Genomic DNA, 18,683 nt, shown 5'->3' on the forward strand with positions numbered 1-18,683 from the left:
ACGTGTGCGTATGTGGGGTATATCTGTGTGTTGCATGTGTCTGCGTGCATGTGTGTCTGCATGTACATCTGCATGCGTGTGTGGTGTGTGTGCGTGTAGGAGAGCTATCATTGTGTGGTTGTCATTGTCACTGTCATCATCATTACCACTTCCCCGATCCTTCTTTTCATTCTCCCAATATCGTATTGCCAAACGTAAACTGCACCTGCTTGGGTTCGTATGGAGAGAGAAGCCAAATGGGAAGAATTAATTTATCCAGAAAGTTGTAGGTTGTGCCGCATATACAAATACATTCCAAGAATATCAGCCAGAAAATAAGGACAGTTGCAAAGTCTAGGGTGCCCTATGAAACTTAAAGTGGGATAGGACTGTAAGCTTGAGTTTGTTTTAAGCCAATATACTATACTTTATGTATGTAAATATTGTGCTTTAGATCTAATCTCCAGAGGCTACCTTTATTGCATTTCTTACAGCAATGAGTACAACTGATCAAAAATTAGGAGACCTTTTTGAAACTTCTTTTGGAACCAGATTGAGGTGCTAGGACCTGTCTCGTGTGCTTTATTTCTTCCTTTCCAACCTGTATGCTTTTGGGTTTCTTCTTGCCTTATTGCACTGGATGGAATGTCCAGTACTTTGTTGAAAAAGATTGTGTAAGAGGACATCTTTGCCTTGCTCTTGGGAAGCATTCAGTCTCTCACCACTAGGTATGATGTTAGCTGTAGGTTTATTGTAGACTCTCTTTGTCAAGCTGAGGAAATTCCCATCTATTCCTAGTTTGCTGAGAGTTTTTATGATGAATGGGTGGTGGATTCTGTCAATTGCTTTTTCTAAACCAATTGATATGATTATGTAATTTTTCTTTGTTGTTGTTGTTGTTGTTGTTGTTTGAGACGGAGTCTCGCTCTGTCGCCCAGCCTGGAGTGCAGTGGCACGATCTGGGCTCACTGCAAGCTCCGCCTCCCGGCTTCACGCCATTCTCCTGCCTCAGCCTCTGGAGTAGCTGGGATCACAGACACCTGCCACCAAGCCCGGCCAATTTTTTGTATTTTTAGTAGAGATGGGGTTCCACTGTGTTAGCCAGGATGGTCTCGATCTCCTGACCTCGTGATCCACCCACCTCGGCCTCCCAAAGTGCTGGGATTATAGGCGCGAGCAACCGCGCCCGGCCGTTGTTGTTTTTGAGATGGAGTCTCACTCTGTTGCTCAGGCTGGATGCAGTGTCGTGATCTCGGCTCACTGAAACCTCCACCTCCTGGGTTCAAGCAGTTCTCCTGCCCAGCCTTCCGAGCAGCTGGGACTACAGGCATGCACCACCACGCCCAGCTAATTTTCATATTTTTAGTAGAGACAGGGTTTCACCTTATTGGCCAGGCTGGTCTTGAACTCCTGACATTGTGATCTGCCTGCCTCAGCCTCCCAAAGTGCTGGGATTACAGGCATGAGCCACCGTGCCTGGCCTTCTTTTTTAGCTAGTTGACATGATGGATAACACTGATTTTTGGAAGTTGAACCAGCCTTGCATACCTGGGATAATTCCCCATTGGTTTAGGTATATAATTATTTTTATACATTGCTGCCTTCAATTTGCTAATTTATTGAGGATTTTGGGGTCTAACTTCATGAGAGATATTGGTGTGTAGTTCTCTCTTTTTTTTTTTTGATACTCTTTGGGTTTTGGTAATAAAAGTCATACTAGGTTCACAAAATGTTTTGGGAAGTGTTCCTTTCTTTTTATTTTCTGGAAAACATTGTATAAAATTGATGTCAGTTCTTCCTTAATATTTGGTAGAATTCTGCAGTAAAACCCTCTGGGTTATGAGATTTCCTTTTGGGGAGTTTTCTTACAAATTTAATTTGCTTAATAGTCACAGTAGATATTCAGAATATCTACTTCATATTGTTGAGATGTGGTAGCTTAGCTTTTTGAGGAATTGTTCCATTCTGTCTCAGTTGTCAGATTTATATATACAGAGTTTTTGTGTTGTATTCCTTTATCATTCTTTTGATGTCCACAGGGTCTGTAGTGATATCCCCTGTTTCATTGCTTATATTGATAACTTGCATCGTCTTTGTCTAGGGATTTGGCAATTGTATTAATCTTTCCAAAGAATTCGTTCCTTGTTTTATTGATTTTCTTTATTTTGTTGTTTTCAATTTCATTAGTTTCTACCCTCACCTTCCTTCTCGCTTTGGGTTTATTTTACTTTTCTTTTTCTAGGTTCTTATGGTTTAACTTAGATTATTGATTTTAAACTTCTCATCTTTTCTACTGTAAGCATCTACTGCTGTAAATTTCCCTCTCAGCACTGTTTTAGCCGCATCTCATATTTTGATATGTTGTATTTTTATTTTCATTTTGTTCAATGAGTTTTAAAAATTTACTTTGATACTTCTTTGACTCATGGATTGTTTAGAAGTGTTGCTTAATTTCCAAACATCTGGAGATTTTCCTGATGTCTTTCTGTTACTGATTTGTAGTTTGAGTCCACTGTGGCGCGAGAACATTTTGTATGATTTCAGTTCTTTTACATTTGTTGAGGTTTGTTTTATGGCCAGTGATACTGTCTGTGGTAAATGCTCCAAAGTCACTTGGGAGGAAAAAAAAGTGTATTCTGTTATTGTTGAGTGGAGTTTTTTTTTAATATATGTCAGTTAACTGCGCTATTTCGTGTTCTTGCTGTAGTTGTATCAGTTGTTGAGGGAGATGGTATTGAAGTCCCCCGTTAGAATTGGATATTTGTCTGTTTCTCCTTTGAGTTCAATCAGCTTTTGCTCTATGTATTTTGGGACTCTTTTGTTTGGTACATACACATTTAGGATCATTTTGTCTTCCTGGTGAATTGATCTTGTTATCATTATGTAATATTTCTTTTTTTGTTGTTTTTCGAGACATAGTCTTGCTCTGTTGCCCAGGCTGGAATGCAGTGGCGTGATCTCGGCTCCTGTCTCCTGGGTTCTAGTGATTCTCGTGCCTCAGCCTCCTGAGTAGCTGGGATTACAGGCATGTGCCACCACACCTGGCTAATTTTTCTATTTTTTAGTAGAGAGAAGGTTTTGCCATGTTGGCCGGGCCAGTCTCAAACTCCTGGCCTCAAGTGATCTTCCAGCCTCGGCCTCCCAAAGTGCTGGGATTACAGGTGTGAGCCACTGTGCCTGGCCATATTTCTTTTGTTTCTAGTAATTTTCCTTGCCGTGTAATTCACTTTATCTGATATTAAAATAATATTAATTTTTTTTTTGGTCAATGTCTGCAATGGTGTATCCTTTTCATACTTTTCCTTTCAACTTATGCCCTCGTGTTTGAAGTGAGTTTCTTGTGGAGAACGTATTGTTGGGTGATTTTTTAAATCCACTCAGCCAGTCTCTGTATTTTAATTGGTGTGTTTAGACCATTTACATATCAGGTAAATATTGATATGTTGCAACTTGAGTCTGCATTTTATTTGTTTTTTGTCTCGTTACTCTTTTTCTTTTACATCTCTGTGGGTTGACTGCGTGTTTTCAGGGATTCCGTTTAGGCTCATTTATAATGTTTTGAGTGTATTGCTCTGTGTGGTTTTCCTGGTTGCTCTGGGTATCACAGTGGACACATGTAACTTATCACTGTTTGCTGGAATCCACGTTTTACCACTTCATGTGAAATGTAGAAGCCTTATTTCCACTTAGCTCCCTCCCCCTGCCCACATGTTAAATAGTCACGCGCTGCATAATGACATTTTGGTCAGTGATGGGCCACCTGTACAGCAGTGGTCGGGTGGGATTCTCTGGACCTGAACAATTCCTGTTGCCTAGTGAGGTTGCAGCCCTTGTAACGTCGCAGGGCAGTGTAATGCCCCCGTGCTTGTGGTGATGCTGGCACGAACAAACCTGCTGCACTGCCAATCATATAAAAGGCTCACACACCCAATTAGGCATGGTACGGAATACTTGATAACGACAATAAATCACTGTTACTGGTTTATGTATTTACTATACTTTTTATCGTTAGAGTGTACTCTTTCTACTTATAAAGAAAAGTAGAACTGTCAAAACAGCCTCAGGCAGGTTCTTCAGGAGCTATTCTAGAACAAGCCATCATCACCATAGGAGATGACAGCTCTGTGCCTGTTATTCTAGAACAAGCCATCGTCATCATAGGAGACGACAGCTCTGTGCCGGTTATTCTAGAACAAGCCATCGTCATCATAGGAGACGACAGCTCTGTGCCGGTTATTCTAGAACAAGCCGTCGTCGTCGTAGGAGACAACAGCTCTGTGCCGGTTATTCTAGAACAAGCCGTCGTCGTCGTAGGAGACGACAGCTCTGTGCTGGTTATTCTAGAACAAGCTGCCGTCGTCGTAGGAGACAACAGCTCTGTGCCGGTTATTCCACCTGAAGACCTTGCAGTGGGACAGGATGCGGACGTGGAAGACAGCGACACTGATGGTCCTGACCCTGTGCGGGTTTAGGCTAATGTGTGTTTGTGTCTTAGTTTTTAACCAAAAAGTTAAAAAAGTTAAAAGAAATTAAAATAGAAAAAAACTTATAGAATAAATAAGAAGAAAGAAAATATTTTTTGTACAGCCATACAGTTTCTGTTTTAAGTGTCATTACAAAAGAGTCAAAAAGTTTTTAAAAACCTTAAAGTTTATAAAGTTAAAAAGTTACAGTAAGTTAAGGTTAATACTGAAGAAAGAAAAATATTTTTAATAAACTCAGCACAGTTGGCCAGGTGTGGTGGCTCACACCTGTAATCCTAGCCTTTGGGAGGCCAAGGCAGGAGGATCGCTTGAGTTTAGGAGTTCAAGACCAGCCTGGGCAACATAGCAAGACCTCATCTCTACCAAAAAAAAAAAAATTAGCCAGGCGTGGTGGCGCACAGCCATAGTCCCAGCTACTCTGGAGGTGAAGGCTGTAGGATTGCTTGAGCCTGGGAGATAAAGGCTGCAGTGAGCTGTGATCATACCGCTGCTCTCCAGCCTGGACAACACAATGAGACACTGTCTCGGTTTAGTGTAGCCTGAGTGTACAGCGCCTGTGGCGTCTGCCGTGGTTTACCGTAGTGTCCAAGGCTCTCACATTCACTCACCCTCACTCCCTGACTCACTCAGAGCAACCTCCAGTCCTGCAAGCGCCCTGTACGGGTGTGCCATTTTTACCTTTGATGCTATACTTTCAGTGTGTATTTTCTGTGTTTAGATATGCAAATACTTACCATTGTGTTACAGTTGGCTGCAGTATTCAGTGCAGTCACGTGCTGTGCAGGTGTGTGGTCCAGGAGCAGGAGGCTGTGCCAGGCGGCCTGGGTGGGTCTGGGTTTGTGTAAATGCACTCTGGAACGTCTGCACAATGATGAAATTGCCTCATGATGCTTCTCAGAATGTGTCCCCATTGTGAAGTGACACATGACTGTGTAATTGTTGTCTTTTCTCTTCTTTTATTGAATACCACAGCAGATGGTGTTGTAATTTTTACTGCAGACATCAAATACGATTTTGAAAACTCAGGAGGAAAAGGATAATCTATTCTTCTCATACCTATTTTTACCCATTCTGGTGTTCTTCTTTTCCTTCTGATGTTCCAATCTATCTTCTGTAATCATTTCCTCTCTGTGTAGAGAACTTTCTTTGGTCATTCTTTCATGGTTAATCTGCTGGCCACAAATTCTCTAAGTTTTTCTTCGTCTGGGAATGGCCTTTGTCCCCGCGTCACTCCGAGGGCATCTCACAGGATGTGGATTTCCAGGTGGTGGCTCTCCTCATCCAGTGCCTGGGAAGCGCATGTCCCTGCCCCCAGCTTCTGTGTTCCAGCTATGAAACCTGCTGCTGTTTAGACTTGTGCTTCTCTCGAAGGAATGAGGGGTTTCTCTCTGGCAGCTTTCAAGGTTTTTTTCTCTGTCTTTAGTTTTCAGAAATTGTATTACCATACATCCTGGAGCAGACTTCTCTGGGTTTGTTCTATTTGGATTCAGTTGGCTTCTCGCATCTGTGGGTTTATGTCTCTTGGCTAACAGGAAGTTTTCAGCCATTATTTCCTCACATCCTTTTTCGGTCCACTTGTTCTCTCCTTCTGCGATTGCAGAAACTTAGAAATCTGCTCTTTGGTTAGGGTCCTGCGGGTCTCTGAGGCCTTGACCGTCCTCGGTCCGTTTCTGTGTGTTCAGGCAGATGAATTCTGTCTGTCCTCGGGGTCACCGGTTCTGCCCTCTCTCGTCTCCACTCTGCCACTTAGCCCATCCCCAGAGATTTTTATTATGACTGTATTTTTTTAGTTGTATAATTTCCACTTACTTATTTTATGTAGCCTTTATTTCTTGGCTGAGATTTTCTATTTTTTATTTGTTTACAGAGAGTGTTTGTGGCCTTTTGAAGCGTTTTAATCATGGCTGCTTTAACACCCTCATCAGATAACTCCAGTATCCATTCATCTCGATGTGAAGTCTGGCGCTTGTCTTTTCTCCTTCAAGTTGTGATTTTCCCGATTCTTAATATGATGAGCGACTTTTTGTTGTATCCTGGGTGGTTCGTGTGTTTATTAGGAGGCTTTAAACCAGTGACTCCCCTGGGGAGGGTGGTGTGAGGCCTGGCCAGGGGGTTCTGCTTCCTGCCAGGCCCCCAGCCCCACCCCGGCCCAAACGGCTGACAAGCGCTTCCTCATGGCAGGCGGTGGGGTGGAAGAATTTTTTAGTATTTGCCTTTTGCCAGATCTTCTGTTACGTCTTCCCTGCTGTCGGTAGCTCAGCCAGGCAGGCAGGAAAGTAGAAGGAATGAACGGCTGTTTACCTGGGTTTTCCAGAGGTTCAGCCCAGGCTAGAGCCCCAGCTTGGCCATGCTCTGGCCGTGCAAGCCCTGGCAGCTTTCTGTGAATTGGGGAGGACGTGGGAACAGTGCCTACCTGGTGGACCGTGGGAAGACTGAAAGAGAAAGCCAGGCAGGGCACTTAGTGCAGCCGCTGGTGGAGGCAGTGGTTAGAGTTCACTCGCTAGAGGGTCCTTGTGATAAGAGGGTCCTTGTGATAAGAGGGTCCTTATGATAAGAGGGTCCTTATCATGGCCATTTTCCTTTGATCCAGATGTCTTTAAATATCAGAAAAATAACGCTTTTAGTCCCAACCGCCACATCGGAATCAGTTCTTATTCCTTCTGGCTACAATGTCCAACATAAGTTGAACAACATAATTTGGACAACAGAAGGAAGGGTTGTCATGCTAGCCGGAGATGACTTCTAGTTAAGAGGTCTGAGCATTTTCCACGCACAACCAGTTATTCTCAACGGAGGGCGGACTCTCCATACGAAACAAGCAGAGCCCTGGCAGAGACTGCAGGGCATTTGTAAAACTCAAACACCACGTTGATCTCACTGCCATGTTCTTTCCAGTTACACGCAGGTCTAACATGCTGGCATAAGACACTGTCTTAATCAGGACACTTTTAAAGCTTTTTTTTTCCTTTTTTCCAATTCAAAAAATTAATGCAGTACAGGTATTGATCCCACCGAAATTGTTCTAATTCAGTCATGACACTTCATGTTTACAAAGAGTTGATGGCTTGGAAAAATACTCTGTAATGCTGTTAAACTTAAGAAACAGAATCGGGCCGGGCGCAGCGGCTCACGCTGTCATCCCAGCACTTTGGGAGGCTGAGGCAGGAAGATGGCTTGAGAGCCGGGGGCGGCGGCTCCCGCCTGTCATCCCAGCGCTTTGGGAGGCTGAGGGGGGCGGATCACGAGGTCAGGAGATCGAGACCGTCCTGGCTAACACGGCGAAACCCCATCTCTACTAAAAATACAAAAAATTAGCCAGGCATGGTGGCACGTGCCTGTATTCCCAGCTACTCGGGAGGCTGAGGCAGGAGAATCACTTGAATCCAGGAGGCAGAGGTTGCAGTGAGCTGAGATCACGACACTGCACTCCAGCTTGGGCAACAGAGCAAGACTCTATCTCAAAAAAAAAAAAACAAAAGAAACAGAAACAGAGTCAGAATTGTAGACCACGTTCCTCCTGACGCTAACACAGAGCTCCCATTTGACCCAGCTGTTCACTCCTCGGTATTTACCCGCAAGAAACAAAAACACACATCCACATTCAGACTGATACACGGTGGTGATGGGGGTACAACAGTGTGAATCCACGTGATACCACAGAGTTACACACTCAGAAATGGTTAACATGGTACATTTTATTGTATGAGAGTTTCACCACAATGAAAAACTTGTACCTGAATGTTCAAGCAGCATTATTCGTATAGTTAAAAAGTATTAAGAACTCAAATGTCAATTAGATAACAGGTAAATATACAAAACATACTATATTCAGCAAAGGAATATTATTCAGCCATAATATAGAATGAACATTGATTCATCCTATAGCACAGATGAAGCACGATGCTTCTGAAAGAACCAGACAAAAAGTCCACACGCTGTGTGATTCCATTCATACCAACGTCCAGACTAGGCCAGTCCGTACAGACAGGATGAATTACTGGTTGCCGGAGGGTGGGGAGGTTGGGGGAGATGGGGAGGAAGTGCTGATGGGTACAGGGTTTCTTTTTGGGATGATGAAAGTATTCTAACATGGATTGTGGTAATAGTTGTGTAATTTTGTGAATATGCTGGAAACCATTGAATTGTATACTTTAAATGAGTAAGTTGTATGGTAAGTGAATTATATATCATAGCTGTTAAAAATATATACGATATTTTAATTAGACATAGAAGAACATGAATAGAGACTAGAAATATATATATGTATATATAACAAGGTGTTAATGATTTTCTACTAGTAGACTGGTAGATTTGTAGTAAGTTTTTTCTACTATATATACTTTTCTGTAATTTAGGAAAACCTCCCTTTCAATTTTAATAACCAGGGAAAATTTATATTTAAAATATCAAAGAAATAAAATTAGTTGCAACATAATAGACTCTGCTTTCTTATTAAGCTTTATTCAGAATTAACCTTGATCATTCCTAGAGGAAAGAACTCTTTCCCTCAAAATATTTCACAGGTAAAGAACAGAACACAGAAGGCTGTAATAAAGCAAAACAGATGTTTATGCCCATATTAAAGACAGAGGCTTATGTTTCTTATTTTATAAAGGTCTCCTATACCTTAATAAGAAAAATATGAATAACTGAGTTTGAAAACAGGTCAGCAGCAAAGCAGCTATTAGACTTGAGTAAAGTAGGAAACACCCACCCTCACACCAAAGAAGGGTGATGGCACCACCCGCCCATCAGACTGGGCACCATTAGAAGCTGGGTGGTGCCCAGGTTGGGAAGTGGGGTGCCTTGGGCATCATTGTTGGGATGGGAATTGGAGCAACTTCCTGGCGGCCCACCAGACAGCACCTGTCATAGTGGGAGGCACCCGGCTCCCTTAGTGAGCACCCACTGCCACCATCAGTGGACCCACAGGCTCCTTGGTCACCGCAACGCCCAAGAACCAGGATGGCCGTGGAGTCAGTGTGAGAACTGGGACAGCCCTTGCATCTGGCTGAGCAAATGATGGTGCGTCCCGCCAGGGAGCCCTTCCTCACCTGTCCACGGGCCAGACGTGCTGATGGGAAGCTTGTCCACTCACCTGTCCGCAGGTCAGATGTGCTGATGGGAAGCTTGTCCAGACACGCTGAGACAGTCAGAACAGCCATGGACACGGCGCCCCGTACGTGCAGATCAAGAGCAGCACACGCGTGGACCTGCAGGTGGCACGGCGCCCCGTACATACAGATCAAGAGCAGCACACGCGTGGACCTGCAGGTGGCACGGCGCCCCGTACATGCAGATCAAGAGCAGCACACGCGTGGACCTGCAGGTGGCACGGCGCCCCGTACATGCAGATCAAGAGCAGCACACGCGTGGACCTGCAGGTGGCACGGCGCCCCGTACATGCAGATCAAGAGCAGCACACGCGTGGACCTGCAGGTGGCACGGCGCCCCGTACATGCAGGTCAAGAGCAGCACACGCGTGGACCTGCAGGTGGCACGGCGCCCCGTACATGCAGGTCAAGAGCAGCACACGCGTGGACCTGCAGGTGGCACGGCGCCCCGTACATGCAGGTCAAGAGCAGCACACGCGTGGACCTGCAGGTGGCACGGCGCCCCGTACGTGCAGATCAAGAGCAGCACACGCGTGGACCTGCAGGTGGCACGGCGCCCCGTACGTGCAGATCAAGAGCAGCACACGCGTGGACCTGCAGGTGGCACGGCGCCCCGTACGTGCAGATCAAGAGCAGCACGCGCGTGGACCTGCAGGTGGCACGGCGCCCCGTACGTGCAGATCAAGAGCAGCACGCGCGTGGACCTGCAGGTGGCACGGCGCCCCGTACGTGCAGATCAAGAGCAGCACGCGCGTGGACCTGCAGGTGGCACGGCGCCCCGTACGTGCAGATCAAGAGCAGCACGCGCGTGGACCTGCAGGTGGCACGGCGCCCCGTACGTGCAGATCAAGAGCAGCACGCGCGTGGACCTGCAGGTGACACGGCGCCCCGTACGTGCAGATCAAGAGCAGCACACGTGTGGACCTGCCGGTGGCACGGCGGCAAGCCGGAATCCTGAGAAACTTGTCATGGTGATTGTCTTTCGAAGAGGTCAGAGTTGAGCGCACTGTGGCTTCTGATTGGCATCTTTCTGAGCCCTCATCACTGTGCATTTAATGGACACTGTGGGAGTCTTCTGGGAATTAAACCTAAATCCAAACCCTGGGGATGGTGGCTGTGGAGAGTTTGTGTAGCCGTTAGGGGCTTGGTCCTGGAGCCAGATACCTGAGTTGTCCCCAGCTCTCTGCACCGGGCATGTGGCCTGGAGCAGATCACCTGGTCTCTGCCCCTGTTCTCATCTGTGACGTAGCAGTGGGGATCGTACAGCTCTTACCAGGCTGCCGTAATAGGTGGCACACAGTGCTCTGCACACAGTGCTCTAGGGGCTCAGGATGCAAGGGTGAGCTCAGCAGAGGACGTTCCCCATGTGGGGAGCTGCTGTTGTGTTTTGGAGAGGCAATGAATGAATGATGCACAAATGAGTGGTAGACAAGACGTCCGCAGCAGGGAACCGCCCTGCGAATGATTCAAACAGGAAGAGGAGCTGGTGAGCAGCCGTGAGCCCCCCGGACGCACAGGCTCTACCTTTGGAGATGTGGCTGGAATTTGAGGAACGCAGCTAAGCCTGTTGGGAGAAGAGTCTAGGGTAGGGACCTCCCAGGCAAGGGGCTCTGTGGCCTGTGTGGGTGGGCTGGGGCAGTGGAAGGGCATGGCAGGGCAGAGAAGCCTGGGTTCCATCCCAGCGTCCGGGAGCTGATTGAGGGTCCTGATGAGCTGTCTGGGCCTCTGTGTGGAGAGCAGATGGATCAGGAGGAGGCCACTGGAGCTGTGGGGGAAGGGGTGGCAGCCCAGGCAGGGACCACGGTGCTGGGCCCAGGGCCAGACGTGGGCCTGGCAGTGTGGCAAAGCTGTCAGGAGTGCGGCAGGCCTGGTCTGCTTGGCCGTGAGTCTGTCTCCGTTCCTGCCAGAGCTGCAGAAAGGGGCCTCTCTCTGAGTCGCGGACTTGGGCCCTGCAGCGAGCTCTGAAGGACGCTGCCTCCCTCCTTCTAAGTCGCAGACGTGGGCCCTGCAGTGAGCTCTGAAGGACGCTGCCTCCCTCCTTCTAAGTCGCAGACGTGGGCCCTGCAGTGAGCTCTGAAGGACGCTGCCTCCCTCCTTCTAAGTCACAGACGTGGGCCCTGCAGTGAGCTCTGAAGGACGCTGCCTCCCTCCTTCTAAGTCGCAGACGTGGGCCCTGCAGCGAGCTCTGAAGGACGCTGCCTCCCTCCTGAAGTTGCAGACGTGGGCCCTGCAGTGAGCTCTGAATGATGCTCCTTCACAGTTGCTTCTGTGGCCGTTGTTGATCCCTTCATTCCATCCCTTCATTCCATCCCTCTCTGCTTCAAGCCCAGCTCTGCTGTGGTTCCCCGAAGGAATCGTGGCAGTTTGAGATTTGCGTTTCCAGCACTTCTGCTTTAAGCCAGACTGCAGAGGCTGACGCCCTTGGGAATCATAGGTTTCCTCCACCGAGGAAACTTTCACCAGAATTGTGGCCTGAGTGGTGGAAGGCTAAGGTTAAATATAGGTATATTTGTAAAGACGGCAGATAGTGGATGTCCGCTGGCTGAGATGGTGATCTATTCTGAGATCTGGGTAGTATATTCTAAACAGAACATAGCAAAGGATCACTTTCTCTGTGTCTGAATCACAGACACAGAATTCAGAGCTGGCTGCCTCGGGAGTGCCTTGCTGACGGTTGCTGGAGTTCGTCCATCAGGCGACTGCGGTGGGGCACGGAGAGCAACCGCTGCCTGGCGGAGACTTTGATGTGCGGCTGAGGCCTGGCGAGGAATTTTATCGTCAGGCATCAGCTGAGATAGGAACGCTGTCAGTCGAGAATTTTCACATCCTAGAATACGCATTCACCCCAGAGTATTGACTGCAAACCAATGCAGCTTCTACCTTTGGCTCAACACAACTTAATTTCTGAGATGAGTATGATTCATAGGTGTTTTTGTATTTGAAAATAAAGATGTGTATGATTCAGGTAATTTATTCTGTAGCATGTTAAAGAAAAAAACTGAAAGATGATTGTATTGAGTTTTGGAGAACTGTGTTTTAGAAGTGAAATCACGTGTCTTTTCTCTTTCCCAGCATTGTCGAAATCACGTCTCTTTTCTCTTCCCAGCATTGTCGTGGAAGTGCTCCGAGTCCTGGTTTTGATCGGTCAGATTCTTTTTTCACTAGCGGCGGTTTTTCTTGTATGTCTTGTTACAAAGAAGTATCTCATTGGACCCTATTATCGGAAGCTGCACATGGAAAGCAAGGGGAACAAAGAAATCCTGATCTTGGGAATATCTGCCTTTATCTTCTTAATGTTAACGGTAATTCTCAAACTATGTGTTATTTATGTAATCTGATATATAATCTCTTTCACTGAAATCTTGTGATCCATTCTTTACCTTTCCATTTTAATAATGGTTAAAATATTTGAAACATTTACTAGTATTTTTTATTTTATACACACTTTCTTATACTACCCATCAAAATATAATACAGGGAGCTAAACCCGTTTAACTGGTTTGACTCATACTCTTAAGCACTTTGCTAAAATAGTGTTTGTGAGTATTTCATTAAAAACAAATCCGTGGGCCGGGTATAGTGGCTCACACCTGTAGTCCTAGCATGTGGGAAAGCTGAGGCAGGAGAATCACTTGAGCTCAGAAGTTTGAGAGCAGCCAGGACAACAGAGTGAGAACCCCTCTGCTACAAAAAATAGAAAAACCAGCTGGGGCGTGGTCGCGCTCACGTGTAGACCAGCTGCTGGAGAGACTGAGCTGGGAGGATGGCTTGAGCCCAGGAGGCCAGGGCTGCAGGGAGCTGTGGTCGCACCACTGCACTCCAGCCTGGGTGACAGAGCAAGACCCCATATCAGAAAAAACGGCCGGGCGCGGTGGCTCATGCCTGTCATCCCAGCACTTTGGGAGGCTGAGGCGGGTGGATCACAAGGTCAGGAGATTGAGACCATCCTGGCTAACATGATGAAACCCCGTCTCTACTAAAAGTACAAAAAAAATTAGCCGGGCGTGGTGGCGGGCGCCTGGAGTCCCAGCTACTCAGGAGGCTGAGGCAGGAGAATGGCGTGAACGGGGGAGGCGGAGCTTGCAGTGAGCCAAGATCGTGCCACTGCACTCCAGCCTGGGCGACAGAGCAAGACCCCATATCAAAACAAACAAAACTGTGATGATAAAAAGCGCCATAAACACTAATATCAAACCATGCTACTCTGTCTTAAATTTTCAAATAGCTTTGCACCTGAAATACAAAATTAAGTTTGGAAAAACAGTTTTTAACTGTGTTGCTCACAAGCTAATTAACTGTATAAGTTCTGCCATGTGAAAGGTTAAAAAATAAAGTTCATTTTGGAAAGTGGGCTTCTGCTTACTGAGACGACAGTCTTTACATGAGAGTGGCGGGAGATGCTCCGGGACCCCCAAAGAGTCTCAGTAGTCCTGACAGCGCACCTGGGCACCGTCACCATTGTCCCAACAGTGCACCTGTGCACCGTCACTGTTCAGCCCGGCGGGTGCTCTTCCTGCTGTTTATCCCAGAGAAACGAAGCCGTGTTCACACAGTAGCCTGTACACAGGTGTTTATAGCAGCTTTATTCCTATTAGCCATAAACAGTCCAAAGGTACTTCAGTGGGTAAATAAATGTTCAACAAACTGAGCTATGTCCATACCACGGAACGCCACCCAGCAGTAAAACCACCGGCACACACCTCCGAGAACTGCGCAGAGTGGGCAGCAGCCCCCAAAGGCTGCGTACTGTGTGGTTCTTTTTATGTCACATTTATGAGGCGAGAAGATTCTGAAGTTGAGGAAAGGCTCGTGGTTCCCAGGAATTGAGGATGGGCAGTCTGGGGAGGGGCTGGGGATGGCACTCGCTGTCTTCGCTGTGTCTGTATCGGCACCTGAGTGGGGGTCTGGGGAGGGGATGGGGATGGCATTCGCTGTGTTTGCTGTGTCTATATCGGCACCTGAGTCAGGGTCTGGGGAGGGGCTGGGGATGGATGGCACTCGCTGTCTTTGCTGTGTCCGTATCAGCACCTGAGTGGGATCTTGTGCTGTAATTTGGCAAGATGTTACCATTGGGGAAACTAAAGGGTAATGAGGACTTTGTATTACTCTTAAAACTGCAGGTTAATATATAATTATCTCAAAATAAAAAGTTTCCGGCCGGGCGCGGTGGCTCACGCCTGTAATCGCAGCACTTTGGGAGGCCGAGGTGGGTAGATCTTCTGAGGTCAGGAGTTCGAGACCAGCTTGGCCAACATGGTGAAACCCCGTCTCTACCAAAAATACAAAAATTACCTGGGTATGGTGGCGCCTGCCTGCAGTCCCAGACACTTGGGAGGCTGAGGCAAGAGAATCACTTGAACCAGGGAGGCAGAGGCAGAGGTGATAGAGCAAGACTCTGTCTCAAAAAAAAAAAAAAAAAAAGTTTCCATTTAAAAAAAGTAAATTAACAAAAATTGTTTCTTATATATAATTGCCTGCTAATGTTTTGTAAACGGGAGGAAATTATGATTTGCTTCTGGTTGTAGTGATTTTAACTATTTCAAGAGTGTGACTTATTTAAATTCTTACATTGTTTTATCCATTCCAGAGTATTTTTCTCTTTGAAAATAATTCCCAGCAGAATTGTCTTATCTGGACAACTTCCGTGTTGCCCTCCCAGTGGCTTCTTCCATTACAGTGACTCTGCCCGGCTCTCAGGTTTTCTCGCTCTCTGGGCAGCCCTCACCGTGCACCTGCTGCCGGCCGCTTGGGGTGCTGGGCCTTCTGCACATCTGCACCCGATGCCACAATGTATTCTTTCCACTGTTCAGTCTTAGGATTCGTTTCCATTTAGAGCTGCTGCCCATTCTCGTGTTTCTGGAAGGTGCTTTCACTGCTGATGAGCCTAGTACAGTACCTGTGGAGGTAGGGTTGCAGGGGTCACACTAAACAGGAGCTCAGCCTCAGTCATGACGTGGGTTTCCCCAAAGTCACCATGCCAGCCCGTCCTGCTGCTGTGCCGTGAGCACGCCGTGCTCCACAGCCTCCTTGCACTTGCTCCAGGAGTGGACCATCTCAGGGCTCTGATGGGGGCTCCAGCGTCCACTTCCTGATGGCTGGTCTCTCGAGCCCTTCCGGAGGCTCAGCCCGTCCTGCTGCTGTGCCGTGAGCGCGCCGTGCTCCACAGCCTCCTTGCACTTGCTCCAGGAGTGGAGCATCTCAGGGCTCTGATGGGGGCTCCAGCATCCACTTCCCGACGGCTGGTCCCTCAAGCCCTTTCCAAAGCTCAGTGGCACCTGGGTGTTGTCCTGGCGGTGTTCCTATTAAAGCCTCCAGGTCGTTATTCTGTAGGGTGAGGATTCTCTTCTCATTTGTAGGAATTATTTTTTATATGCCGGCAGATTTTTTTGTCCTTCTTAAAAATTTATTTACTGAGATGAAATTCACATAAAATTCGCCATTTTAATCATTTGAAAGTCAGCCTTCAAAATGTTTTGCCACCATCACCACTACCCAATTATATCCACCTCCCCAAAGGAATCCCCATAGCGCTCAGTTCTCCCCCCAGCTCCTCGAGGCCATGGAGCCACTTCCTGGCCCCGTGGGCCGCTGCTTCTGGCCATGTCGCGTGGTGGCTTCCGTGTCTGGCTTCCACTTAGCATCACGCCCTGCAGGCCTGGCCGCATCGCCATGCGCACCAGCACTTCACCCCTTTTTATGGCTGAAAAACATTCCATTCCAGCATGTCAGATATGTTTTTGCAAATGTCTTGCAGTTTGTGACTCGCCTTTTCACTCTCTTAACGGTGTCTTTTGATGAACAGAAGTTCTTAATTTCAGCATCATCGCTTATGAATTGTTTTCTTCGTGGCTATCTTCTGTGTTCTGTGTGAAAGATCCGCCTGCCCCTGGGTCGTGAAGATGCTCTTTACTGTTGTCGGTGAGTGTTCTGCTGTGCTTTTCTCATTAGATCTTCAGTCCACCCAGAGGTGAGCTTCGGTTGTGTTGGAAGTGAGGGAGTGGATGAGGATTCATTCATTCACGTGCGTTTCTGAATGCCATGCGTTGAAAAGACCTCCTTCCCCCCTTCTATAGCATCACCCTGTCAAAAACCAAGTAGCCGTGTGTGTGTGCGTGCATCTGCATGTGTGTGTTCTTTGTGCATGGCATGTGTACCTGTGTGCATGCATGTGTGTGCTTTGTGGTGTGTACATGTATGCTTTGTGGTGTGTGTACATGTGTCTGTGCTTTGTGGCATGTGTACATGTGTGGGGTATGCTTTATGTGATGTGTGTACATGTGCATGCATTTGTGTGCCCTGTGTGGCATGTTACATGTGCATGTATGTGTTTGTGTGTGCATGCATGTGTGCTCTTTGGTGTGGCATGTGTACATGCATGAATGTGTACTTTATGTGGTGTGTGGTTTGTGTACGTGTGTGTGGCATGTGTGCATGCATACGTATGTGCTTTGTGTGGTGTGCGTGTGGTGTATATGTGTGTGGTATGTGTTCGTGTGTGTCTGCTTTGTGTGTGGTGTGTGTACCCGTGGCACATGTGCGTGTGTGTGTGTGTGCACATGCCCCTCTGACTCTGCCCACCTGCCCTCGGCTGCACCGCAGCTTGATCTCCGTGTTTGGGTCCAGCTTTGTTCTGTGCTAGGGTCGTCTTGGCTCTATTCGTGCTCTTTCCAAATTCCACTCGAGTTTTTAGATTCAGCTGGTCAGTTTCACACACACGAGTCTCTTGGCGCTCCTGTGCGTCTGTTGGCCAGGGGAGGGAGCATCCGCCGCTCCGCCGTGCTGAGCCCTTGGCGCTGTCATCTCAGTCTTCCGTCTTTCGTGGGTCTCAGTGTCTTGCAGTGTCAGGTGCAGGCCTTCTTTTGGGTTGAATCCTCAGGATGTGATGTTTTTGTTGCCATTATAAATCGTAGTTCTTTACAAGTTTCTTTTCTTTTCGTCTGATGCTGCTATCGTCTACAGTTTTGTTTTCTCAAGATAAAAATCATCTTTCAGGTTGGCCGGTGTCAGCCGTGCCTCATCCGGAAGGCTGCCGTAAGCCTGCGTTTCGCAGAGCTGCGCTGAGGCTCCCGTGTCGCGGCCGTCCGGCTGGCGCACTGATGTGGCTGCAAACCTGGGTATCAGATCAGCTGCCGTGGACACGCCGATGCTTCTTGCTGGCTTCGTGCCCTCCTGGGGCTGTTGCTTGTCGTCCTGTCGCTTTCTCTCTGCTTTGAGGCTGGTAGTGGGAATGCGTTTCTAACACTCCCACCGGGCTATTCTGATTCAAGGTCAAGAAAATGTATCACAAATATTTAAAACAATTGGAAAATATTCTCATTCAAAAATTTCAGCGCAATCTGTATGGATATTTGTTTCAAATATTTTTAAACAATTTTTTTCTCCCAGTAAGGTTAATTCAACTAATAGCAGCCTCCACATGTCACCTCTCAGACCCAGCAGACGCCCCAGGACCAGACACACACACGCTCCGTTTGCGCAGCTTCTGTGTTTTGTCGTGGTGGCTCTGCTGGGTCTCGGGGTGGCCTTGGGATGGGGGTGACCCTGGTGCACTGTGGGGTCTCATGTAAAGCTGCGTCCTGCCTCTCTCAGGTCACGGAGCTGCTGGACGTCTCCATGGAGCTGGGCTGTTTCCTGGCTGGAGCACTCGTCTCCTCTCAGGGCCCCGTGGTCACCGAGGAGATCGCCACCTCCATCGAACCCATCCGCGACTTCCTGGCCATCGTTTTCTTCGCCTCCATAGGTAATCTTCCTTCTTTACATTATGATTGTGTTGGTTAAACGTATGCAGAGTGGTTCTGTAATATGTTTACGTGCATATATATTTATATAGCAAAAATGGTTATCTTAAAAATTAAGTGTATTCAGCATATTTCAATTTGGATTGCTAGTAGCCAGAAACTGTTTTCTGCTTTATAGAGCGCAGAGAAATCTTATTTTATTATACTGTTTCTTCTGTCCAGCTTTTCCTTTAGGCTCAGGGTACGTGTGTGTGTCTGTGACACGGGTAGTGAGTGTCACAGGGCTTTGGTGTACAGATGATTTTGCCACCCAGGTAATAAGCATAGGACCCTCGGCAGTGTTTTAATCCTCACCCTCCTCCTCCCAG

At 47.4% G+C, this 18,683-nt stretch overlaps 1 protein-coding gene across 23 annotated transcripts in view; it reads left to right on the forward strand.

Moving 5' to 3' along the window:
- TMCO3 (transmembrane and coiled-coil domains 3) overlaps window positions 1-18,683 on the forward strand; it is a 60,149-nt gene that overhangs the window by 31,896 nt on the left and 9,570 nt on the right. For 12 of the 23 annotated variants that reach the window (XM_024348403.2, XM_024348406.2, XM_016925613.3 and 9 more), the window contains 2 exons: window positions 12,684-12,879; window positions 18,167-18,317. In XM_024348403.2, coding sequence (XP_024204171.1) covers window positions 12,684-12,879; window positions 18,167-18,317 — 347 coding nt within the window. Of the gene's footprint in view, window positions 1-4,119; window positions 7,946-9,571; window positions 10,681-12,649; window positions 12,880-15,164; window positions 17,658-18,166; window positions 18,318-18,683 lie in introns of those variants that run through there. The other 11 variants (XR_010150590.1, XM_063792377.1, XM_063792382.1 and 8 more) reach the window with 5 other exon arrangements.

The sequence above is a fragment of the Pan troglodytes genome, chromosome 14 (genome assembly GCF_028858775.2).
Source record: "Pan troglodytes isolate AG18354 chromosome 14, NHGRI_mPanTro3-v2.0_pri, whole genome shotgun sequence".
Classification (NCBI taxonomy): domain Eukaryota; kingdom Metazoa; phylum Chordata; class Mammalia; order Primates; family Hominidae; genus Pan; species Pan troglodytes.